This window comes from Leopardus geoffroyi, chromosome D2 (assembly GCF_018350155.1).
Source record: "Leopardus geoffroyi isolate Oge1 chromosome D2, O.geoffroyi_Oge1_pat1.0, whole genome shotgun sequence".
NCBI lineage: Eukaryota > Metazoa > Chordata > Mammalia > Carnivora > Felidae > Leopardus > Leopardus geoffroyi.
In genome coordinates this window covers 12,789,460-12,815,580 of record NC_059334.1, presented here as the reverse complement: position 1 = coordinate 12,815,580, position 26,121 = coordinate 12,789,460, and the positions used below count along the sequence as shown (strand labels likewise).

General features: G+C 45.0%; 1 protein-coding gene across 1 annotated transcript in view; it reads right to left on the bottom strand.

The window, feature by feature from the left end:
- Positions 1-21,878, bottom strand: part of NID1 (nidogen 1) — an 83,818-nt gene extending 61,940 nt beyond the window's left edge. Inside the window, exon 1 of the mRNA XM_045437276.1 lies at positions 21,290-21,878. Within this exon, the coding sequence (XP_045293232.1) occupies positions 21,290-21,514 (225 nt within the window). The 5' untranslated portion in view covers positions 21,515-21,878. The remainder of the gene's footprint in view (positions 1-21,289) is intronic.
- Positions 21,879-26,121: the final 4,243 nt, after the last annotated feature.

The following is a 26,121-nucleotide window of genomic DNA, read 5'->3' as shown; positions in this document are numbered from 1 at the left end:
CCCTGATAAAAAGAAGCAAATTGAAGCCAGTGTAGTTAGATGGGCGGTTCCGCCCCTGGATACCTTTAAGACTATAAGCCAGTGTTCAGAGTTAAGAGCAACTGTCCCTATCTTACAAATCTTTGCAAAACCAGAAATGCAGCTCTAGAAACAATTCAAAGTCTACCTATCTCGACCATCTCCCAAAACCCCCCTATTCATCTCAGAATGGCTACAGATGTTGTAAAAGATCAGAACTTTGGAATCAGAACCTTCCTGCTTTTCAGAAAATGAAGGAACAATTTAAGCAGTAATTACCCTAGCCTTCTGATAATAGACAAATAGACCCTAAAACTCCTAGAAGAAAACTAGCTTTCTCCCAAGGTCCCTTGAAGATGTAAATGTTACCACATTTCTTTGAAATGTAAATACCCCAAGGAGGTAAGTAAGTAAAACAAGGCTCACAGTCACCTGAGACAGAAGGGAAAAAGAGGGGAGGAGGAGGCTTTTAAAAATATAAACAGTTAAAAAAGCTCTCTGGGCCCAAATCTAGTCCACAGCCTCCATAAGGTTACTTGCCAAGGACAAATACAAATCTCAAGTCTCTTCCACAAATATTACTAAAAAGCTTCAGCTACCTGCCATCTGAGCAGATAAACTTTCCATCCGCCAGAAAGAAAATTTGGATCCAACTGTTCGTCTATAAACTAGTTAGTTTTGCCTGTCTCACGGCAAAGATTTTAAAATAAAAGCCAGAAGATCTCTGTTGGCATCTGTCTATGTGTTTACGTATGGATATTATAAATGTGTGATTTTTCTTCTACTTCCACATAGTAATGCCACAATGAAGTTGTAAAGGGCTCTCTTTCCTTGGCTTAAAGACAAAAACACATTCTATAAATCAGGTATGCTTTCAGAAATATGAAACTAACCCAACGGTTTTTCAAGTGATCTAGGATAATATTTGGTACATAGAAGCTAGTTTAAGTTTGTTGGTTTAATTAAAACAGGCTTGTCTTTAGAGTTTCATTTAGAGTTATCAACATTAAATATATAATACTTTTATTCCACATAGGTTTACTAAAAGTCAAATAACTACTGATCTCTCTATTACAGAAATTTGTCAATAAGAAAAAAATAACTTCAGATAATGGTTAACCTGTTTCATGTCTTGTGAAATTTTCATGGTTTACCTAAACATAACAGTTCAGAACAAGTGAGTTAAATGCATGCAAGTAAGATAAAAGTTTACAAATGAACTTTTCAACAATAATGATGCTTTACGATAGGTCTACGTAAAACTAGTTTCCAAAATCTTTTTCGTAACTTGAAACCTTAAAGTTATACTGAGATAAGTTAAATGATGGATATTCACTGAATATCTAGATCGTTTCCAAATAAGATAAAACACTGAAACAGTAATTACTGAACACAGACTTATTTATCATCTTTTGGCTTTCTTTTCTAGAGGAAGTCAAGATTTTTAGGGTGTATTAGTAAACATGTTCTGTGCCACATTGGAAAATTTACGATTAGGAAGAATATACTTCTAGAAATTATATAATGTATTTATAAATTTGTCAGTCTACAATTGCTTACTTCTTAGTGTTCACCAGGAATTAAGGATTTTAATACTTAAGAATTCTAATTAACATATGTAATTAAGACTACTAGAAATAATAAGAGTTTTATTTATTTTTAAAAATTTTTTTAAATGTTTATTTTTGAGAGAGAGAGAGAGAGCGCGAGAGAGCGCGCACAAGCAGGGGAGGGGCAGAGAGAGAGAGGAAGACACAGGATCCAAAACAGGCTCCAGGCTCTAAGCTGTCAGCACAGCAGGGCTCAAACTCAGGAACCATGAGATCATGACCTGAGCCGAACACTCAGCTCAATCAACTGAGCCACCCAGGCGCCAAGATGCTAAACTTTATTAGGTTATATTGTACAAATGCATGTTATTAATATACGTGCTCTAGAAATTGTGTGAAATTGCTAAAAATCTGGTATGTCCTGGTGTAATGTTATCAGTCCCATTTCCAGTTATCTCTTAAAATGTTGTAGGTCACAGAAATAACCAAATTTTCTACTATAATTACAATTCTGTTATAATAACTCTCATCAGATGTTGAAACATGGTCATTTTATGTCTTTTGTCACTTACGGATGTTTATTTTACTCTGACGCTTTCACAAAAGTGCCTCATCATCAGAAAGACTGGGGGAAAGGACTCAACAAATACGCGAGAGTACACGTTTCTGGGAACTTGAAGATTATAAAACTGCACTGGGTACGAATTTCCAGAACTCATGGACAAACTGGATTAAAGCAGAACAAGAATTAATACCATGGGACTGAATGAACTAATGAGGATTATTATTATTTTTTTTACAAATTTGTCTTTGAGACATTGCTGGTTCCTTAATGTTTTGGTTTTTTTCAGCTTCAAGGAAAGCATTTTTACTTTTTAATTTTGTAAAGTTTGCCTTTGTAAGTATAATTTTTTAATGTTAATTTATTTTTGAGAGATGGGGGGGAGAGAGAGAGAGAGCGCGCGCACATGCGCGCGCATGCAAGCAAGGGAGGGGCAGAGGGAGGGAGACAGAGGATCCAAAGCAGCCTCCACTGACAGCAGGGAGCCCGACATGGGGCTCAGAACTCAGAACTCACAAGCTGTGAGATCATGATCTGAGTGGAAGTTGGATGCTCAACCAACTGGACCACCCAGGTGCCCGTACCTTTGTAAGTATACATTAAATATTTACTTTTTCTCCCTACCTGGTTCCTCCAGAATGTGGAAACTTAGTATTGTTATTTTCATATCTATATTGATATTTGCATAAGTTCAGTAAGCATCTGTTCTCCCTTGGACACAACGGGAAACATTGGTTATATGACCAAGGCTTCGACTGGTATGTCAGATTTGAGAATGTGCACAGAATCAGATAGGACCAAACAGCTTTGGTCCAAACTAAAACTGACTTTGCAGAGCCAAAAACAGCACCTTGGAAAAACCAGCCTGTGTTTGGACCTGTGTCTTGCTTATAGGGTTCCTGGCAGCCTAACCAGGTAAGGACAGTCACTTCCCAGCAGCCATAGGAATCTCAGGATATCTTGGGGACCTCTTGAAGAGAGAAATTCACCCAAATCTATAGGGATTTCAGGTGAAGTCTGATGGTGAGTCTTTGGCTTGCTTGGCTTCTTAGTCTGGAGAGGCTTTTAAAAGTCCAATCTAGGGGCGCCTGGGTGGCGCAGTCGGTTAAGCGTCCGACTTCAGCCAGGTCACGATCTCGCGGTCCGTGAGTTCGAGCCCCGCGTCGGGCTCTGGGCTGACCGCTCAGAGCCTGGAGCTTGTTTCAGATTCTGTGTCTCCCTCTCTCTCTGCCCCTCCCCCGTTCATGCTCTGTCTCTCTCTGTCACAAAAATAAATAAACGTTGAAAAAAAAAAAAAAAACTTAAAAAAAAAAAAAAAAGTCCAATCTAAGATTCCTTATGAAAAGTTCCAGCAAAGTGGATTTTTAGAGCCTATACAGTCAATCACTATTCTTGCTGCACTTAATGCAAATAGTCTGGTCAAATGTAATTTTTCAATTTATTTTACAAACAGATTAGTCTGACTATGATTATCTTTGATAGAAATAAGGTTGATTATTTCAGTAGAAACTGATAACACAACCTTGTGGATATCATAATTTTTTTTTAATTTTTATTTATTTTTGAGAGAAAGAGGGAGAGAACAGGGGAGGGGCAGAGAGAGAGGAAGACCTAGGATCCGAAGCAGGCTCTGTACTGACAGCAGTGAGCTCGATGCAGGGCTCGAACTCACGAACTGTTGAGATCATGACCTGAACCAAAGTTGGACGCTTAACCGACTGAGCCACCCTGGCACCCTGTAACCTTGTGGATATCAGATTCTACTCCCGTTCATTTGTGTTTGAGGTTTTGTGATATACCTCTAATTTGGACCAGATTCTTCAAGGTTCCTCAAATCGATTCTTCGAGTTTCCTCCAATGTCTGGCTACAACTCTCCAGACTGACATTTCCAATTTTCTCCTACCCTTCTCATTTGGAATCACTAAGAACAAAGACTGCCCTTGAACCTCCATGTAAGGGACTATACCAGGTCCTCCTCACTACCCAGAGAGGAGTCAACTTTCAGGGACTTGAACCTCAGGTCCACATCTCCCAAATAAAAAGAGTTCCTCGAGATGCTTGGAACTCCACCAGCTGGAGTTATAAAATTAACATCGACAAGGGAGGCTCCTCCCCAGAAGCAGACAGCATCTCGAGGTGGACGGCCCCTCCCACGGTCACAGATCAAGATCTTCACCTCCACTATGAAGATTTTATTCCTTTTTCCTTTTCACTACCTGCTTTTTCTGTTTATGAATGCATGCAAGGACGATGCTCCCTAACCGTGGCACCTACCTCTGAATCTACTGCTAAAGCAGTAACTGCCCAACACAAATCCTTCCTCCCCAAAATTGTTCTAGATAATAGGACAGCCCTTGATTATCTTTTAGCTGAGCAAGGAGGTGTGTGTGCTATGGCCAGCATCATTTGCTGCACTTAGCTTAAGAAAGTGACTCCTTCAGGGTGCCACTGAAGCACCCTGGGTGGCTCAGTCGGTCAAGCGTCCGACTTAGGCTCTGGTCATGATCTCGCAGTCTGTGGGTTCAAGCCCCGTGTCGGGTTCTGTGCTGACAGCTTGGAGCCTGGAGCCTGCTTCGGATTCTGGGTCTCCCTCTCTCTCTGCCCTTCCTCTGCTCACACTTTGTCTCTCTCTCTCTCTCTCTCTCTCAAAAATAAATAAATATTAAAGAAAAAAAGTGACTCCTTCAATGGGGTCTTTCTTTGACTTTATTTGATTCTGACTGGTTTGGTTCTTGGATGCCAAGGCTCCAAAGAGCACTCTAGACATTGGGAATTATCCTCCTTATAATAATCATAGTAGTCTCCCTGAAACACTGTGTTTTCTCAGAAGCTTTAAATGCATGTTTACGGCCACTAGCCACCAAGCAGATGATCTTCCTAAGACTAAATCATCAGAAAAGAAACAAAGAGAATAACTGACTTAAGGAATGTGAGCCCAAAGTCACGACCTGCAAATACCCCAGATAGATGCAGCAGAAAGGCATACTGACCTATGAATACCACACGGAGGCCGCGGCAAACGGAGGATGAGGCAATAAAACCTGCACGAACTCGAGAGCTGGGAGAAGCATAATGCCTTAAAATCTGATCACATCTCTCAGGCTGAGAGCCTGATCAAAAGGGGAGAATTGCCAGTGGGGCGCTTGGGTGGCTCAGTCAGTTAAACGTCTGGCTCTTGATATCAGCCCAGGTCATAATCTCATGGTTCATGGGTTCGAGCCTCACATCGGGCTCTGTGCTGACAGCACCGAGTCTGCTTGGACTTCTCTCTCTCTTTCTCTCTCTCTGCCCCTCCCCCAACTTGCATGCTCTCTCAAAATAGACGAACAAACTTTTTAAAAAGGGGGAGAATTGCTAAGAACAAAACAAAACAAAAAAACCCACAAGACAACAAGCCCCAGTGGAGTCGCTTATGCTAAGCTCCACATCACCAAACCAAGACTTGACTTAATTACAGTTTCAGCTCTCCCCAAAATGGAATCAGAAACCAGTCAATCAGGAATTGCCTGATCAGCACTAGCTAGGTCATCTGCCCTCCAGACAGACCCCTACCATCCCGTAAAAGGAAACGGACTGGGCCATAACCAATCCATTTTCCGCCTAGTATAAAAGTTCCTTGTTCCTGCTCCCTTCTGGCTAGGAAAGTCTTCCATTTTGTACAGCTCCTCAGAGCTCATTTCTACCTGCTAGGTATGGATGCGGTCCAATACCAATTGATTTTTGTTCAAGTAAACCCTTAAAGTTTTTAATATGCCTCAGTTTACCTTCAAACACAGTTCTTACCTTGGAGCCCCAACTCAGGTGCCCTGACTCCCAATAGCACCAGCACATTCCTTGCTGTAGATTATGTGGTGTCTAAAGGGGGTGTCTCTTGATCAGATGGGGGCCCCACGTGTGGGGTGACGATCAGGTAGAAGCCCACCTGAAAACATCCCCCTGAGGCAGAACGAAGGAGACAGAAGTTTACTGAATCCAACACAAGGGAGTGGTGGGCAGAACAGCAGAGGAGAGGTGGTCTGTAAGGAGGCAGTGGGAGGGGACTGCTTTTAAGGAGGGAAGGCGAGGCGGTATGGTGATGGATGGAATTTTCCCTCTTTTGGTAACTGTGCCTAATTGTTAGTAGCCCCTTGATCAGAGCCGAGGGTCTGTCTGTAGTCAGCCATGTGGTCAGTGCGTCCCTTTCTGCATTCCATTGCTCAAGCCTGTTTGCCTAAAAGTGGCCTCCACAGATTACACCACAAAACTCTTATGGACTGAATGCATTCCTGAGAAAGGCTGACTGAATTATCCTGAGTTCAAGCCCCAAACGGGGCTCCATGCTGGGCGTGTGGAGGGAGGGAGGGAGGGAGGGAGGAAGGTAGGGAGGAAGGAAGGAGGGAAATATCTAGGGGTGCCAGGCTGGCTCTGTCAGTGGAGTGTGTAACTCTTGATCTCAGGATCTCGAGTTCAATCCCCAGGTTGGGTGTAGAGCTTCTTTTAAAAAACAAACAAATAAATAAAAATCTAAAAAATAAAGAATGTATCTATTCACCCACTCCAAGGAACACACCAAACAATAGGCTCTTCATCCATTTGCACAGCGCAGAACAAGTCACTTACATCACAAAACACCCCAGGGTGAAATGCCCAGCACCACATGGCTAACAGCTGGAGCCACTTAACGTACAATTGTTTCAACTCAGCTGACATTATGAAGAGGTAGAGCAACTAACCCATAAGGGAGATTATTCCCCCTTTAAAAAAGCACTTCCTGTTTCATGTTTGTTCCTCTTTGAAGACGGACAGCATGAATCAGTGGAGAAAGTCTAAATGCAGACACCCAATAAATAACATGTTAAATTCCTTACATTCAAATGCACAGGGAAGAAGCTGAAACAACCATCTCTTGAGGCTTAAATGAGCCTACTGGTGATCCCCAGGGCAGAAGGCAGCCTATGATTGTTGGGGAAATCCCTCTCCAAAACAGATGTGGTTAAGAATACTGGCGGGTAGGCACAAATAAGAAACAAAGGCGGTCGTTTTCCAAATGCAAATTGTTGTACTCAGTTGTACTGAGAAGACAATGAAATTGCATGCAGTTGCAAAAGCAAACTCCATGGGTGGGAGAAAGTGGGAATTTAAGGTAAAATTATTTGGGGTAAAGAATGGAAAGGCAACAAACACAGACTGCCCACTCAGGAGTCCTTTACTACAGCTGTCCGCAGTTTTAAAAATTTAATACGACCATACTTGTTTTCACATACATAAAAAAGACAAGCAAATGGGACATAATTTAGTTTAATGTCATACAGCCAGTAAGTGATGGAACCAAGATTTGAACTCACATTTGCTGGCATCCATAACCTCTGCTCTTTCTCTTGTATTTGCTGGCTACTTGGGAAGACTTGTGAGCCACAGTGGAAGTTGCAAAGCTTCATGGGATAGCTTCATGGATAAAGACTGGATAGCTAGAAAAAACTAAGAAACTAAAAGGGCCTAAGGAAAGGAAAACTTGATAAAGAAGTCGAGGAAAAAGCCAAGCCCGTAATACAATCAAGGAGGAGGTTGACTGATTTTAAGTCGAGGCCAAAAAAGGGAACTATGGCCTTACCCCCTTCTGTGGTACTTAAAAAGCATTTTTATTCCAATTATCTGATTAAATCTAGTAAAGCAGGCATTAATATCATCTTCATTCTTCACGTGAGAAAAAATGAGTTTCAGTTTATAGGTCTTGCCTAAGATCACACACTAGAAGTGCCAGAACAAAACTCTTGAGTCCAAACTGCAGACCTTTTCCATTAACCCCACTGAGCCAGAGAAATGGCTCTGGCTTGAATTAGAAATAAAAATAAAAGTCTTCGCACATAAAAATAAGGGACAACCTAGGGGTAATAGTTAAGAGATTTGCCAGTGGTTTCAATTTAATCCAGTTAATGTCTAATGAGAGACTTTGGATCAGTTACCCATCTCTTCTGCAGGGAATTTCTACCTGAGATTACCTTCCAACATTTAAAAATGGTCTGGGTCTTTAAATGTTCACTTCTAGTGTGTCTATCAAAAAAGAGGTAGAAATGTGCCTCAGCAGTCCAGAATAGGAGCCAGTCAGGGAAGGGAGAAGGGCTGGTCTAAACTCTCAGTCACTGGGGAGAAGCATGCTCTTCTTTGACACCCTAGAGATCAATATCAGAAGTTTCCCTGTGGCAACTGGAGCCTCAGAAACTCCCCTAATTTGGATTACACCAGCCCTGTAATTTGAACACCAATCCCTTCATTTGAACATTAGAAATGATAAAGAAAGAATTAAGTATCCATCTGCCTTTCCAGAATGGACCATATGTCAATATCACCCCAAAGCCCCAGTTGATGAGGGAAAGCTACTCTTTACAAAGAAGTATGCCGGCTAGTAAGTATACAAAGAATTATAGAGGGGCACCTGGGTGGCTCAGCCAGCTGAGCATCCGACTCTTGATTTGGGCTCGGGTCATGATCTCAGGGTTGTGAGATCTAGCCCTGTGCCTGCACTGAATGCAGAGCCTGCTTAAGGACAATCAATCAATCAATCAATCAATAAGAGCCTGGGTGGCTCAGTCGGTTAAGTGTCTGACTTCGGCTCAGGTCATGATCTCACAGTTCATGAGTTCAAGCCCCACGTCGGGCTCTGTGCTGACAGCTCAGAGCCTGGAGCCTGCTTCAGATTCTGTGTCTCCCTCTCTCTCTGCCCCTCCCCCAATCATGCTCTGTCTCTCTGTCTCTCTCTCAAAAATGAATAAACATTAAAAAAATTTTTTTCACAAATAAATAAATAATAAAATATAGAAAGAATGATAGAAAAAAAAACAAGCAAACCAGAAAGCAAACTAAAATACGACTTGACAACCCTTAATTTAATAGCTGAGTCAAGCAATGATCATCAATGGATGCTAAGCATTAGTTGAAAGGCTGGTGGGAAAGGGGTCCCCTCCATAAGACCGAAGTATCACCCCATAGCTTGCCTGCTGTTCACAAGGGAAAAAAAACATGACTTGACAGACATGATTTCACTGTCATCTCCTTATCAGTAGCAGATAGTACAGCAATAAGCAGATTATCACTTGCCTCCTGATGTTATACAGTATGCCACAACTTCATTCATGAAGGACTCTTGTTAAATAATCTTTAGCCTACTCTATAATAAAAATACAAATATCCCAAATAAAAAAATGAGTAAAGGACTTGGATAAATGTTTCTCCAAAGAATATGTATAAATGGCCAATGAGCACATGAAAAGGTGCTCAACATCATTAGCCATTAGGGAAATGCGTATCAAAACCATAGTGAGATACCACTTGACACCCACTAAGTTGGGTAGAATCACAAAGTCAGATAATAAGAAGTGTTGACAAAAGATGAGAAACTGGAACCCTCCATACATTGCTAGGGGGCACGTAAAATGGTGCAGCCACTTTGGAAAACAGTTTGATAGTTCCCCCAAAATGTTAAACAGTTACCACGTGACCTAGTGCTGGGAGGAGAAGTTTTCCTCCACCCTTAAAGGTTCTTCTGGCTGGTCTAAGAATTAAATTGACACGAAACAGATTAACAGGAGAAAACCACACTTAGTTTCAAATGTACAGGAACACCACATGCATGGGGGCATTCCAAGACAGGAAGGTAAAATGAGGCATATATGTTTATCCTGAGCTAGGGAATGAGATGGAAGAGTAGGGCAATTCACGGGGTGATAAGAGCAGATTTTTCATAATCAGAGGTTTGCCCTGCCACATTGATGGGTCACTCAGGTAAAACTTATCTCTGATAAAAACTCTCATCCTGGGAAAGACCCCCAACTGACACTCATTAGGTAGTTAAGGGAGGTGCAAATGTTTTCAGCCCACTAGGTCTTGATCACTTTCAGCGCAAAATAACCCACATGCTCAAGTGGCATACTTTATGGAGACTTCTTTTGAACCCCTTCACTTGCAATTCCAGATCTCACGACAGATTCAGGAGAACTGAAAGCAGATGTCCACACACAAATTTGTACACAAACATTTACAGTAGTATTATTCATAAACAGTCAAAAAAAAAAAAAAAAGAGAGAGAGAAACAATCTGGATGTCCATTAACTTATGAGTGGACAAATAAACAACAATATTACTCAGTCGTGGAAGAATAAAGTACCAATCTATGTTGAGACATGGAGGAACCCTGAAAATGTTATGCCAAGTGAAAAAAGCCAGTAACAAAAGATCACATATAGTATGATTCCACTTGTGTGAAATGTCCACAACAGGTAAATCCATAGAGACAGACAGTAGATTAGTGGTTGCTAAGGATCAGGGATGTAGGGGAGCAGGGAGGAGATGGGATGTGACTGCTAAAAGATATGAGGTTTGTTTTGAGGGGAATCAAAATATTCCATAGTTAGACAGCGGTGATGGCCGCACATTTCCTGAATATACTAAAAATCACTGAATCGTATACTTTAAAGGGGTGAATTTTATGGTATGTGAATTATATCTCAATAAAGCTGGTATTTAAAAAAATCAAGGAGGTATATAAAATCAGGGGGTAGTTGTATATACACGTATGTTTGTAATTTGTGAATCTCTCTGCAAGGAGATAAAAAAACCAACAACTCATGAATAGTGATTGTCTCTAGGGAGGGGATATGGGGCTGGAGTCCAGGGTGGGAAGATTTCCCCGTTCTCTGTTTTTACAATTTTCTTTTAACCATTCGCATTGTCTTCCTATTTCAAAATTAATTTTAAAATAAAATTCTACATGCTTTCTAAAGAAAAAAAATGTTTAACCTGAATTATTTTCAAGATTGCCAGTTTTCAGAAAATACAAGGATGGAATAACATACATAGAAATGGTCATTACATTACATTACATTACATTACACAGAAATGGTCAAATGCAGAAGGTGGGGCATTCTACGGGACAACAGGCAGTGATTCTTGAATAGGCTGATGACTCAAAAGGGGGAGGTCAAGATTAAAACAGACTACAGAGATGCAGTCAAATGTAATGCTTGTCTTTCTTTAAACCCATCTGAGTAAGTCTAGCTATAAAGGAAAGCTTTGGGAACATTGGACAGCTGTGCTATGGACTGGATACAAACGGATAATAGGGAATTATTATTGATTTTGTTATGTATGATAATAGTAGGCTGGCTATATAGGGAAATGCTCTTTTCATTTTAGGAATGGACACTAAAATAGTGATGTAAGTCACAAGGACTGTAATTTACTTTGGATACATCAGCAAAGGGAAATTAACGAAATAAATAGGGAAAACGGCTCACAACTGTTACATTTAGGTAATGTGCCTATGGGTGCTCATGATATTTTCTCCCTTTTATGTGTGTGTTTGAAACATTTATAATTAAAAATTAAATAAAAGAAAAAAATTTACCTGAGGACAAAAGCAGTTTAGAGACTTGCTCCCTAGGGGCTAAGAACTAACTTTTCTCACAAGTAATGCAGTGGTGAGTGGGGTCACGCAGGGGTGGGTAGTGCAGTGCACCGGTGGGTAATCTGATCAGTGTGAGTGGGGTCACACAGGGGCGAGTAGTGCAGTGCAGTGGCGGGTAATCTGATCAGTGGTGAGTGGGGTCATGCAAGAGTGGGTAGTGCAGTGGCGGGTAATCTAATCAGTGGTGAGTGGGGTCACACAGGGGTGGGTAGTGCAGTGGCGGATAATCTGATCAGTGGTAAGTGAGGTCACACAGGGGTGGGTAGTGCAGTGCAGTGGTGGGTAATCTGATCAGTGGTGAGTGGGGTCACGCAGGGGTGAGTAGTGCAGTGCAGTGGCGGGTAATCTGATCAGTGGTGAGTGGGGTCACACAGGGGTGAGTAGTGCCGTGCAGTGGTGGGTAATCTGATCAGTGGTGAGTGGGGTCACACAGGGGTGGGTAGTGCAGTGGCGGATAATCTGATCAGTGGTAAGTGAGGTCACACAGGGGTGGGTAGTGCAGTGCAGTGGTGGGTAATCTGATCAGTGGTGAGTGGGGTCACACAGGGGTGAGTAGTGCCGTGCAGTGGTGGGTAATCTGATTAGTGGTGAGTGGGGTCACGCAGGGGTGAGTAGTGCGGTGGCGGATAATCTGATCAGTGGTGAGTGAGGTCACACAGGGGTGGGTAGTGCAGTGCAGTGGTGGGTAATCTGATTAGTGGTGAGTGGGGTCACGCAGGGGTGGGTAGTGCAGTACAATGGCAGGTAATCTGATCAGTGGTGAGTGGGGTCACGTAGGGGTGGGTAGTGTCATGCCCTAGTGAACTTCATGAGAGCAGAGACCATGTGTGATGCCACTCATCACAGCTGCCCCATAAACCCAGCCCAAAAGTCTATACAGAACAGGGACTGATAAGATACTGTCAAATTGAAGGGGTTTGGGATGAAGGTAGGGTTCGCAGCTGACACCCAAGAAAGAATTCTTGAAGACGTCTTTGGTGCGAAAAGGCGATTGTATTAAAGCATGGGGACAGGACCCATGGGCAGAAAAAGCTGACAGGTAACTGATTATATACCTTCAGGTTGGGAGGGGGTTAGGTAAGTCTCTGAGGTATTTTGGAAGCGACGTTTCCAGGAACTTGAGGCGCAAGGTGCTGTTAGGAAAACGCCATTTATTGCCATTTAGTAAAACCTCAGTCATGAGACCCTTCAGATGGATACCAGGGGCCATAAGCTTGGAGTATGATTGCCAGCATACATCTTGGGGGATTTGAGATAAAGGAAGGTTCCAAAGGAATTGTTGTATGTTAAAGCAGACTCACAGGATCCTGAGGGGTCAGGATAATGTTAAGCCAAGATCCCCTTTTGCCCCAGCAAAGTGTCATCATCAGGGCAGCTGAGCTCCTAGAGAGGGAGGTCACCCTGCCTGTTTCAAGCACTTGTCTATGGGCTGTAGGCTGTAACAGAATTTAATTTTTCATTTGCCTTAGTTTCCCACATCACCATGCAAGCCCTTAAACCCCTTTCCTTTGTTCTTGGGCAGCCAAGAGTCTCTGGGGAATATCACACATATTCCACGTGGGGAGGGAGGGGGCCAGTCTGTATTCTTCCCTCGGCTCGCATAATGCTCCCTCATCAAAATGAATAAATGCAGAAAGGAAAGGAAGAACGTGCTGTCTTACGTGGCATAGTATAAAGACTGCAGAACTCAGAGTCGGAAGATCCAAGTTCAAGTTCCAGCTCATACTTATGAACTGAGTGAACCATGACAAGTCCCTTAGCTGCACGTGGCAGTTTCCTCCCCTACGATACAAAGCTCATCCCATGATGCACCTGAGCCACCCTGCAAAGCGGCATGTCTCAAGTCAGCTAACACAGGAGCAGGCCTCCTTGTTCCCACCTTCCAAATGGGTCTGGAACCCACAGCCCTCATCCACACACCGCCTCTCCTCTGGCCCCTGGCAGCAGGCCTCTCTGGCTCTGAAATTCACTCTCTCTCCTCCACCTTGCCCCCCAAAATCCTCTGGCTGGAAGGCAGCGTAATTTTTTAAAAACTTCTAAAAACCAGACTACTTACAATGGAAAATGTCAACACACACAGAACAGCGTAACGAACATCCATATACTCATCAATCAGCTCCCACAATTACCAACATGCTCCACTTTCCGTTTTACCAATTCCTCCCACGCATGAGCATATTTTTTTTGAAATCTTTTAAATGAAATCTCAGACATCAAATTATTTCACCTGTCAATATTTCCATATGTATCTCTTCTAGAAGAGCAGTATGTCTCAAAGATGTCCTTTTATGGCCACTTTGTTTCAATCGGGACACAACAAGGTGCTCCCCCTGGCATTCGGTTCACATGTCTCTTAAACCTAATCTTTTAATCTATAGGCTTCTCCCCCTCATGCTTCTTCTTCTCCAATGCTGTCTATTCCTTAAAGAAAGTGGGAATCTTTTAGAAATAAATCATGTAACTCATCTGCTTAGAAATGTCTAATGGCATCCCGCTGATGATAAACGCCTAGGGTTCATTCATTCATTCATTCATTCATTCATTCAATAAATCATAACAGAGCACCCACTATGTGCCACAGGCCACTAGTGAATGGGGGAAATGCGGGTGAATATGGCAAACCAGACCCTGCCTTTACAGGGCTCAGACTCTAGTGGAAAAGAGAGCCAACAAACAGGTAAACTAATAAACGAACAACCTGGTTTTAGGTGGTGATGCATGCCATGATGTAAATAAGACAGCATGCCGAAAAAAAAAATCACAAATGGGGGTCTGCGTGTAAGCAGAGGCTGCACAACAGGAAGGCGTAGCCACAGAACAGCGGGGCCTTGTGTCCCAGGCAGAGGGAAACCAAGCACCAAGCATGACAAGCTGGCTGTGGTGGGGAGAGAAAGCAAGCTGCTGTGGCTGGAGCCTGGCTGGTGAGAACAGGGGGAGGGATGGGGGTGGAGACAGCTGCTGGACAGGGCCACAGGAGGCTTTGGGAGCGTGATGGGAAGTCTGGATGTCGTGGAGAGCGAGGGAAACCTTTCGAGGGTTTCTGACCTGGGGGTGACAAGGTCTGATATAGCTTTCCAGGGTCTGTGGCCACTGCCCTAGCTCACAGTGCCTTTCATTCCTGTGACATTACACACTCCTTTTCTCTACACTCATGGTCTCATACACAGTAACGTGCACAGTCCTGCCCACCTGCCATTTTCACAGGCCTCGCCTCTACTCATCCTGTAGTTCCAGCGGGGTTGGGAAGGTTCTCCTGACCCCTCCATCTAGCTCAGGTGCCATCGCGGTATCCGGGCTTCTCTTTCATAGCACTTGTCACAGGGGCAACTGGTCAATTATGGGTATAATCATTGGTTCAATGTCTGCCTTCCCCAGCAGACTATAAGCTGAGAACAGAAACTGATCTTGTTTCAATCTGTATCTCTGAAGCCTAGCACCATGCCTGGCATATTAGGCAATAAACTGTTTGCTGAGTGAATGGATGGCATTATCTTCACATTGCACTGAATTTTATGAGAAAAAATATCCACTGTCTTGAAATAGAAATGCACATAGTCAACCCCTGGTCATTCAAAGAATATTAAAAATCTAACATAAAATGGAGCTCAGAGATAATCTTGTCAAATCTCTTCATTTTAGAAAAAACAAGACCAGAAACAACATGAGGGTGAGAAATGAAGTGATTTGACCTCAGCTATAAGTTGATCAACAGGGGTACCTGGCTGGCTCAGTCGGTAGAGCATGTGACACTTGATCTCAGGGTCATGGGTTCAAGCCCCAAATTGGGTGTAGAGATTACTTAAAAATAAAATCTTAAAAAAAAAAAAAAAGTTGATCACCATAATGACTCAGTTTCATTTTAGTCCCAACTGGAAATTAATAATCTTTTAAGTATTCTACTATTCAACCAGGGCCTCTGCTAGACCATGGGGCACCTTTGGGCAAATCAAATGCAGGTGTCCTTTCCTGAGTGGCCCCAGTCCCAGGCTGAGGTTTAGGGCTTGGTCAGTTGCCTGTGGGATGGGCTCCAGCTCTCACTGCCCCCTTGGTCATGGCCCTTGTGCAGCAAACAACCTATAGACCATAGGCGCTGGCCCTGGGCTCAACCAACAGATTCATAAACTTCCCATGTGCCAGTAAGCGTGTCCCTTCTATGGGTAACAGCAATGGGAATAGGACCTGATCTCTGGGAGCGGGGCGGGCCACCTCTCGACTAGGATGGGACCCTGAATGCCCTCCTAGCAAACTGGGGCCACTGCTCTGGGCTGCCACCTCCAAGGAAAGTCATGGGACTATGTTGAACATGGAGAAACACCTATTTAACTTGAAGTTTTCTGTGAAAGAGCTTAAAAGAAATGTCAAACACGATTAAGAAGGAGAGGCTGAGGGATGCCTGGGTGGCTCAGTCAGTTAAGCATCTGACACTTGGTTTTGGCTCAGGTCATGATCTCCAGTTTCATGAGGCTGAGCCCTACATTGGGCTCTGAACTGACAGTGTAGAGCCTCCTTGGGATTCTCTCTCTCTGCCCCTCCCCCTTCTCCTCTCCCTGCCTGTGCCTGCACGCACGCTCTCTCTCTCTCTCTCTCTCTCTCAAAATAAACTAAAAAAAAAAAAAAGGAAAGGCTGAAAAAGCTGAGAGTAAAAAAAAAAAAAAAACCATTCAGAAGAGCAGCACAAATGTTTTTTTTTTTTTTAATTTTTTTTAACATTTATTTTTGAGACAGAGAGAGACAGAGCGTGAACAGGGGAGGGGCAGAGAGAGAGGGAGACACAGAATCCGAAACAGGCTCCAGGCTCTGAGCAGTCAGCACAGAGCCCGACGCGGGGCTCGAACTCACGGACCGTGAGATCATGACCTGAGCCGAAGTCGGACGCTTAACCGACCAAGCCACCCAGGCGCCCCAGATGTTTTGAGAACACACACTGAAAATGAAATCCGCCAAAAGAACCAAGCAATTAATTTCTCGAGCAGGAGTGCTAAGGCTAATGCGGTGGGTGCGAGCGTTCAAACTGCAGGAACAATGGGCAAGAGAACGGAGGCCATGGCCATCTGGTTAAGTGGATGCTAACTGAGAGGTATGAACCTTGACAAGATTTCCACCCTGATGGACCAACGCCAACACCAATGTGCACTGCTGGATGTTTCTATGCAGCAAATGGTAGGCACAGGAGTAGCACCACTACCCTAACAATACTGCAAAACCAAGTCCATATGCGGCTGCAAGAAATGACCCATGAAGCTGGCCTTAATGTCCACATGCAACCACCACAAAGTCAGATAGGTTCTGCAGACAGGTAGGTTGCTTCCCAGGGAACAGGATGAGCTATCACAGCCTGGCTCCTGATCAAGAGTAATTTAAAGAACAGGTGCTTCTGTTAATTTCACTTGCTTCTGAAATGTGTTGTGTGTTTATATAGATAAGTTGCACTTCAATTACTCTAAGAAAGCTGTGTATGGCCAGAAAGCTTAAATACTATTTGGATGGAATGCTTTCTCCTGCCTTGCTGTATTTCCCAACGCATTAAGAAACACCAGGGAGTTTTCACCTTGACAGATTTGATGATTGGTTATGTGTAAAAGCACAGGGGCATATTTTTGTAGATGTCTTTGATAAAGCTAGCATCAGCTTGTTACATATGAGACATCTTTTCTCAAAAGTTACATCAACTGTATAGCACCAAAGTACTACAGAATAAAGTGTAGAATAAAGGTTTGGGGCTTTTTCAAAAAAGACACAATCTCTGCTCTCGATGAAGAAGAAAGCCCGCAGTTTTAGAGCACATTACTACATGATAAGCTGTCTAAATACATTAATTCAGTGAATGTTCACAACTCCATGAGAAAGGCAATGATGTTTCCGTTTTGCAGATGAACAAAATAAGGCTTTCAGAGGTTGGATAACTTACCCAGGGTCCACAATAAGTAAGTGGTAGAACAGAGATTCAAGCCCACACGTATTGGGCTCCAGAGACCCCACTCTTTCCGCATTACCTACTGATACTCCCGTTGAACAGATTAAGTTATGTAAACATTTATCAATATACTAAGCTCCAAACCAGACAATATTGGAGTTACAGAAGAGTTCTAAGGACTGAGGGGTGAATGCAGTCTACAAGTACCGGTCAGTTAGGAAGGAGGAAGGGCCTAGAGAATGGGAGAGAATCTGAGAGGTTAAGAGATGGATAAAGCGGAAGAATGAAAGAATGAGTAAAGGGCCAAAGTGAGACATAGTCTACTGTCTTAGAAGTGTTAAGGCAAAGCTGGAAATGAAGTTAGAACGGTAGGATGAGGCCCTGAATCCAGGTCAAGGAGTCCAGGGTCCTCTGAAGTCAGGATGGAGGGAGGGCACTAAAGAAATTGAACATAAGGGTACCTGGGTGACTCAGTCGGTTGAGTTTCCGACTCTTGACTTTAGCTCAGGTCCTGATCTCACAACTGGTGAGGTTGAGCTGCTCGTAGGGCTCTGGCTGACAGCATGAAGGCTGCTTGGGATTCTCTCCCTCTCTCTCTCTCTGCCCCTCCCTCGCTTGAGTGCACAAGCGCTCCCAAGCCCCTTCTCTCTCTCAAAAAAAAAAAAAAAAAAGAAAAGAAAGAAACAACACAGTTGGAAAGTGTCACTGCAACAGGACAAGAAAGATACAGAAGCAAGGGCCTTCTGTGAAGGTGAAATGGGGAACTGATCACCGTGTTACTCAAGCCAATGGGCAACTCTTCGGTCCTCACCTTTTGTGCCCATTTAACCTTGGTGGTTCACTCCGTCCTCCTCGAGACACTTTCCTCATTTGGCTTCCTGGACTCCACTTCCTTTTCATTTCCTCTCAACTCACTGGCCACATCCTGTCAGTCTCCACTGCTGACTCCTCCTCTTTTCCCTGACCAATGGAGGCTCCCTTGGACCTCTTCTCTATTTGCATATACTCCCCTGCAGGGGTCACTTTAGTTCTGTTTTAAATACCATCTATGTGCCAATGATTCCCAATTTATACCTAAAGCCTAGGCTTCTCTTCTAAATTCCTGATTCATATGCCTACTCCATCCCAGACCCTTTACATTAGGTAGTATATCACCTCCTGATATATAATTTACTTACTATGTTTGCTGTTTGTTTTCTTGGTCCCACTCCCCTGCTAGAATGTAAACTCCCTGAAGATAGGATTGCTTTGTTCACTTGTATTTTGAGTGCCCTAAATAGTGCCTGGTACACAGTAGGCACTTGGAAGGTATCTGTGGAATAAATGAATAAAAAGAAGGGGTAAGGCAGCTTCAAAACAGTGAAGAACCCACATGAGGTACTATGAACAAGGAAAAGCAAGTAGTGAAAGTATCTGAGGGGAGGAGGGAGGTGAGTGATTTTCACTTTGCCACGTGGAATCTGAAGTGACAGATGGGCATTTGGGTGGAAACATGTGGTAGGATTTTGGAATTCTGGGACCAGTGTTTATTATTATTTCTTCATCTGAAAAGAAGGAGGAGCTGTTTTGAGGATTAAATAATAACGTAAAACTAGCAGGTCCTCTGACACATGTGGTTATACTCACCCAATACTTTTCCTTCTCAGTGAATGTTCATATTCCTAGCCAAGTGCCCAGGACCGTGCAGACCCTCTAGCTCAGACACACATCCCTGTCCATCCACCTTTTACTCAGGGCCATCACACAGTAGATGCCCCTCGAGTCCTGGGAACGCAGCCCTCCAACGTGGGCCCTCTTTGAGGATTGCCTCCATTGAAAAACTGCTTGGCCCAGGATCACGCTTCCTTCCAAGGCAGCCCTTACCCGTGACTGATGGCTGCAAGGGCACAGAGACGGAGCCCTCTCAGGCACACTGGAGACAGCTGGAGACACCCCACCTCCAGAGCTCCCAGGGAGCTGGCTGAGACCTTTGCTGGCGGCTCAGCCTCCGCTCAGTTCTTCACCTCCCTGCCTCCGTAAGTGTGGAAATGAGGAGCCCTCCCCCAAGAAATAACCTGCTGGCTAATCTCCATTTCACAGTCAGCTTCCTGGGAACCCTTGGGGCAGGGGCGGGGGGTGCAGCTACAACCAAGAGAGCTCCGGGATTCTTTCTCCCTGAAATGCAGAGTAAACCCTAATAGACCTGGAGGGTATGGCTTGACAGGAATCGTTTTTTTCAGCAATAGATTTTCTAGGTCTTTAGAATGTAATGTGGTTAGTCTGATGCCACAAGTGAAGGAGGGCAGGAGGTCTCAAATTTAACACAGGGGTTCTGAACTTGGGGCTCATGAATAGAATTCGGTGTGTCTGTTAAGAAGGGAAAAAGAGAAATTTTATTTTTATTTTCAATAACTCCTAAGCGATATTTTAGCATTTCCTTCCATTATGAATGCAGGCAACAAATCATGGTAGTAGGAACTCTTAATGACCTTGCCACCAATAGGAGTCACTGATATTCCCATTTCACGTTTTAGTCATTGTACGTGTCCTCAAACATTGTTCACAGTCCTCATGATCTTGAAAGTTCAGTAATTACCCGACCCTTCCCACTCTTATACCTTGTATTTAAAATGGCTAAAAACACACACGTTACTTCATACAATTTCTAATATTTGTATCTGTATTTGAACACAACTGATTTCCTTGGCAATCCTGCGGATGTTACTCTATGTAATTAAAAAATCTTATTCTAAGAAGGGGTCCGACAGGCCTCACCAGACGGCCCACGGAGGTCAGCCCACAAGGGCAGCACTCTCTGTGGGTGGAGACTTGAAAGGCTCCTTCTTTTTAGGCAAAGCCGACAAGCTCCACGTGGGTGTTGTCCAAGGCACGGTCTGCCCCGGCCAGGCGACGAGCACAGCCATTTCAAGGGCAGAACAGGCTCCCGCCGCTGTTTGCGCTGTTCCCCCCACTTGTGGAATGCGCACAGCTTTATATGAAACCCACATGGTGCGCGGCTGGGGAAGGCGGCGGCACGGAAGGACTTTACCAAGTTGACAGCGTCCCCGGGCCCGGCCAGTTCTGGGAAGGCTCCAGAGAACTAAAGGCCACCTGGGCCCGCTCCCCCTTTGGGGCCCCCCATGGTGACAGTGCTCTGCCACAGGAAATTGGATCATCGGGTCGCCCTGCTTTCCCAGCGCTAAACTCTGGACTGAAACGAGCTCAACTGGAGAGCAGAAACATTGCCAAGACATATCCGGAGTCCACACTCACACATGCAGGCTGTCGGCTAAATTCCCGGGGCAGAGGCCGGGTTTGGCGGTCTTTTCCTGACCCGGCACCTACGGAAGTCCCAGGGCCCGCGCGCCGCCTGCGACCCAGCTCTCGCCTTTGCCCGAGTCCCGCCGGACCGGGTCCCGTCCCCAAGGGAACAGGACAATAGCGAGACGCGGACCGACTTCCCGGCGGCGATGCCGCCCACAGCCGCCGGAGAGGAAACTCCGCCCGGGGTCCCGGGGTCGGGAGGGCGCGCGCGGGGCCGCGCAGACGGGACGAGCCCCCCAGACCCGCGTGCTCCTCTGGCGACAGTGACCAGGCGGCGCGGAGACGTCTGCGGGCCCGGCGGGGGCGGGAGGCCAGGAGACCCAGCGCCGCGCCCCGCGCCCCGCGCCCCCGCGCCCAGCGGGTCCCGGTCCCCGCCCACGACGCCCACGTCCGTCCGGCCCCGCGGGCGACCCTGCCAGCCTCGGCCTTCCTTCCGACCCCGGCTCGGCCCCCACGCCCTCCTCCCCGACGGCCCCCACCGCCCGCCCCGGGTCGCACTCACGTAGACCGAGTTGATGTCGGATTTGTCGAAGAAGCGGAGCGCCCGCCTCAGCTCCAGGGCTGGGGAGACTTGGTCATCCCCAGCCTCCAGCTCCAGGTCCCCGTGTCCCGGGCCGAACGGAAAGAGCTCCTGGCGGCTCAGGCAGCCCCCGGGCCCCGCCAGGAGCAGCTGCAGCAGCAGCGCCCGCGTCCACGCAGCCCCGCTCCGGCGGATCGCGGCCAGCATGTTCCCGAACTGCGGTCCCGCAAACCTAGCGGCTCGGCGGACACGGCCGAGGAAGGCGGAGACGTAACCGGACGCCCCTCCGCAGCCCCTCCACGCCTCCTGCCTGCCTCCCGGCGATCCCACCCCTGGAAATAGGGGAGGGGAACAGGGGAGAGGGAGAGGGCCCCGCCCCGTCCACGGGGCGCGCCGCCGAGGCTACCCAATGGCCGCGAGGGGGAGGGCGTGGGCGAGGGGCGACACCGAAACCCCCCGGCGGTTCCGGCAGCGTCACCCTCGACCCCTGCGGGGTCTTGGGCGCTGGTGGCCCTAGGTTCCCGAAACCAGCCCGGTTGCCTCCGAAGAGCAGAGCTTGGGACTTTGCACCACACTGTCCCCGGGTCAGGGCTAAGTGGGAGGGCGGGCTACGTGGAAACGCTCTGGATTCGGGAACACAGCCCAACCCAGGGCTGCTCGGGGGCATCCGGAGGTCGGACTCACCGGGTCACGCCCCAGTTAGAGGAGGGGGTAGGTGCTGGGAATTAGCAAGCAGGGACTGGACCAGGAGCATGTTCCTGAATACATCCATCCAGATTTTCAGCGTTATTGAGTGCGGGCGGGATCCTTTGCCTGGTGATGTGGACGTTCGGCCAAACATGGGGTCCTACCCGCGAGACAAACTCACGAGTGTATAAAATAATTCAGTGTCAGGTGGGTGGGGTCCCCAAGTGATAAAGGGCAGTAGGGCCGGAATAATTGCCCAAGGAGAGCTTCCTGGGGGGGTTGGGGGGTGGAAACAAACCAGGTCTTCTGGAAGGGATGGAATTTCATCAGGAGGCTGGGGAAGGGACGTTCTGGAACGTGGAGCCGCGAGTGGATTCAAGGCGCCATCCCCCAGTTGAGAATTTGGAAAAGGGAAGTTGAGAATTTGGGAGGAAGGCTTAATACCAAACCTAGGAATGTGAACTCACTCTAACACTCCCAGGACAACCATTGAGAGTTCTTGACAAAGGGAGATTAAGTGGTATCCTGACGAATGGGTTGATCATTAATTTGGCACTGGGTTGAAAATAGAGATGGGAGATTCAAGACTGTTGAAAGGGAAAAGGGAGTGGGAGGAGGATGAGAGAGGAAAAGGTGGAAACTGAGAAGAATTGAATCTAAGAGGAATTACAATGAAAGAAGGAATGAGACCTGATTTTGAATTTGATATGGGGGTTGGGGAGAGGACTTAAAATTGGGTGTAAGGTTTTGAGCCCGGAGGCTGCCTTTTGAAGTCAGGGGGGAGGACCCAGGACAGTGGGTGTTGGGTATGTATTTGCTGGCAGACCTGTTAAAACCTGGAGGTGTCAACAGGGCATTTTTCTTGCCTGTTGCCAACTAAAATTAAGGACCTAGGACCCAACTTGAAATAATTCTCCCAATAAACAGCAAATTCAACATAATCTAAGGAGCATGAGTCCTGAACCAGTAGAAAACATAAAAAGCAAATGAAGTCCACCCTCTGAACATAAAATCTTTGCTCTACTCTCGACATCTTTTTCCTTTAAATTCATTAGCCATCAGAGAAAATACTAAGTTTCTACAGGTACTAATTGGCTTTGCAGCGCAGTAACCCTCAGGAACAGAGACCCATCCCCATTTTACTCAAGAGGGGCACAGAGATTCAGAGAGGTTTAAATCATTCTGCTAAGGTCACATGGCTGGAAGGCTTCAGGTGACCCAAGCTGGTCCAGGATCAGCTCCAGGACAACCTTAACCACTATATTCACCTTAACCAATACATAGCTTCTATATTGTATTACTGTGTGTGTGTGTGTGTGTGTGTGTGTGTGTCTTGTTGTTAAAGCGACTAAGGCTGCTTGCAATCCGTAGCAATCCAGTGGCTTTTCCTTCAACTCCCTCCGGGAATTGCAGTGCTCTCTGCCTCTGTTCCCCTGCCCCAAAAGTACTTCCTGACTACTCCATGCCACCCCTAGCTTCAGCTGCTGCACCTCTGGGCTTCCAGGCCCCAGCACTGCCCATTCGAATTGCCAAGAACTCCATCTGGAGGCTCCTCTTCTTCCTCTGTGCTTACCTGTACACAGCATGAAGCCTGAAAACACCCAGCTGGCTTTTTCCTGCCTGGGCCTCAGACTCTCTCCTCCTTCAAACCCCCACCCCACCTCCTGTTTCGCTTCAGAGCTACGCTGAAGCTATTGCCTGTGCCTGGAATGCTCTCACCCCTCTCACGAATTCTCTCCGTTTTTGGTGCTCAGGCAGCTTCTGAACCTCCTATTGGTTCACGGAATTTTCCTCGGCTAATAGAGGAGCAAAAGCACTTCTCCGGTTTACTGGTTCCAAGTACCAAGACCATTAAGACACAATCCGTTTTGTGCACAGCTCACTGTCTATGGAAGACAGACATACCAGCAACATGGTGGATGCTAACTAGTTTTAGCAGAATTAATACTAGCAACAGTTGCCTAAGTTAGTAGCTTCAAGTAGATGTGGAGAAATGAGATTTACAGAAGTTAGATAATGCACCCGGTTCCAGAGTGGGAAAGCCAGGATTTGAATGTTTTCAAATTTCAGTGTCTCTGAAACCAAAGCTCAGATTCTGCCACACCCTCCCGCCTTTCTATAAATGGAGAGGTTTCTCCCTCAATTTCCATCCACAAGGTGTATCTGCTCTGTTGTTTATACATAATGTTCATGCTGTATTTACATATGCTTCTGTTCACTTATTTCATCAGTATGTTCTTGCTCAAGTAAGTCTCATATGTACTGTAAACTGTCGTTTCCTATTTATAGCCCTGCACTCAGTGAACACTGCCTGGTGCTGGGGAATGTGACATCTACGCTGTGCCGCTGACTAGGACAATGTGGGCTGGCTGCCAGCCAGCCACTCCTTTAGGATTTCTAGTTTTAAATACATGTAGATGCATAATCTTCATCATAGAATACTTAATTTTATGTAGTGCCCTGGTCATTTCCTAAGTGTATATAATAATTAGGTATTTTTCTCTAGTTGTCTTGAGTGTCTTTTCCCCCGATATAAGCTCTTTGGGGAAAGGCTGATGTGTTCTATTCTTTTCCAGAGTCCACAGAGCCTCACTAATACTGTGTGCACATTAATAAAAGTTAACAGTTTGAAAACTCAGTAGTACTTTTAAGAACTATTTGATATCTGCAGTAGCAGATGAACCCACAATGACATAATACACCAGTTTTTTTTATTATCTTTTTTTAAACCTGCCACTTTAGAGACTCATACTTTTTCACTGACTGCCGTCATCTGGATGAGACAAAAGGAAGACAAAATTCAGGAAGCAGGCTGTATCTATAAGAAACCAAGTTAAACTTTCTATATGGTTTATTCAGACAAAAGTCCAGGCAAATGAGCAGAGAAATAGCTCAACTGGCTATTTCACTGAAAAAGACATCTGTTCTAATCTCACTCTCCTGTGAGGTTTGGCCACTGACCACATATGGTTATGGAAGATTCCTTTATTTACTAGATGCTATGTAGAAATAAATGTGTTAGTGTCTCAATTCCAGGGGAATTCACCTAATTTGTGAATAAGATGATCACTATTTTAAACAACTTAACCTCAATTATTATCTCAGATAAAGATAACATAAATTAAATAACCATCCCCTAACAAAGGATGATAATTATTTGTGAGAGTATTTTTGTAACTATGTCATGTTCCTAAACAATGTTCATCCCAAGATAGTATTATAGGAAACTATCAGGAGATCAATCCAAAAAGTTTATGGCTTCTCAGATCCTACTTTTAATTATCTTATTCTAACAATGAGTTTTCACATGTGAATCACTTTTTTCCAATCTTTATTGAGGCATAAATGACAAATAAAAATTGTAAACATTTAAGGTGTACAATGTAATGATTTGATATACATATAGTATGTGAAATGATTACCATAATAAAGGTAATTAACATATCTATCATTTCACATATAGTCACCATGCTGTACATTATATCCCCAGAATTTATCGCATAACTGAAAGTTTATACCCTTCGACCAACACTTCCCTATTTTCTCCACTCTCCAGCCCCTGGCAACTGCCATTCTACTCTCTGCTCCTGCGAAAGAATATTGTGACCCATATTCATTTTAGATGGCCTACATGAATGTTTCATTGAAAATAATACTGATTTAGGGGCGCCTGGGTGGCTGAGTCGGTTAAGTGGTCGTGATCTCGCGGTCTGTGAGTTCGAGCCCCGCGTCGGGCTCTGTGTTGACAGCTTGGAGCCTGGAGCCTGTTTCAGATTCCGTGTCTCCCTCTCTCTGACCCTCCCCTGTTCATGCTTTGTCTCTCCCTGTCTCAAAAATAAATAAAACGTTTAAAAAAATTAAAAAAAAAAGAAAATAATACTGATTTAGCCGCAGGAGTCCCACAAGAAAACAAACAGGAGGCATCTGTACTGGTAAAGAAGTTAAACTGTCACTACTTACGTGTGACATGATATTTTATATAGAAAATCCTAAAGATTCCACCAAAAAAACTATTAGATCTGATAAATAAATTCAGTAAGGTCACAGAATATAACATAAATATACAGAAATCTGTTGCATTTTTATACATGAATAAAGGAGTAGCAGAAAGGGAATTTAAAAACAAT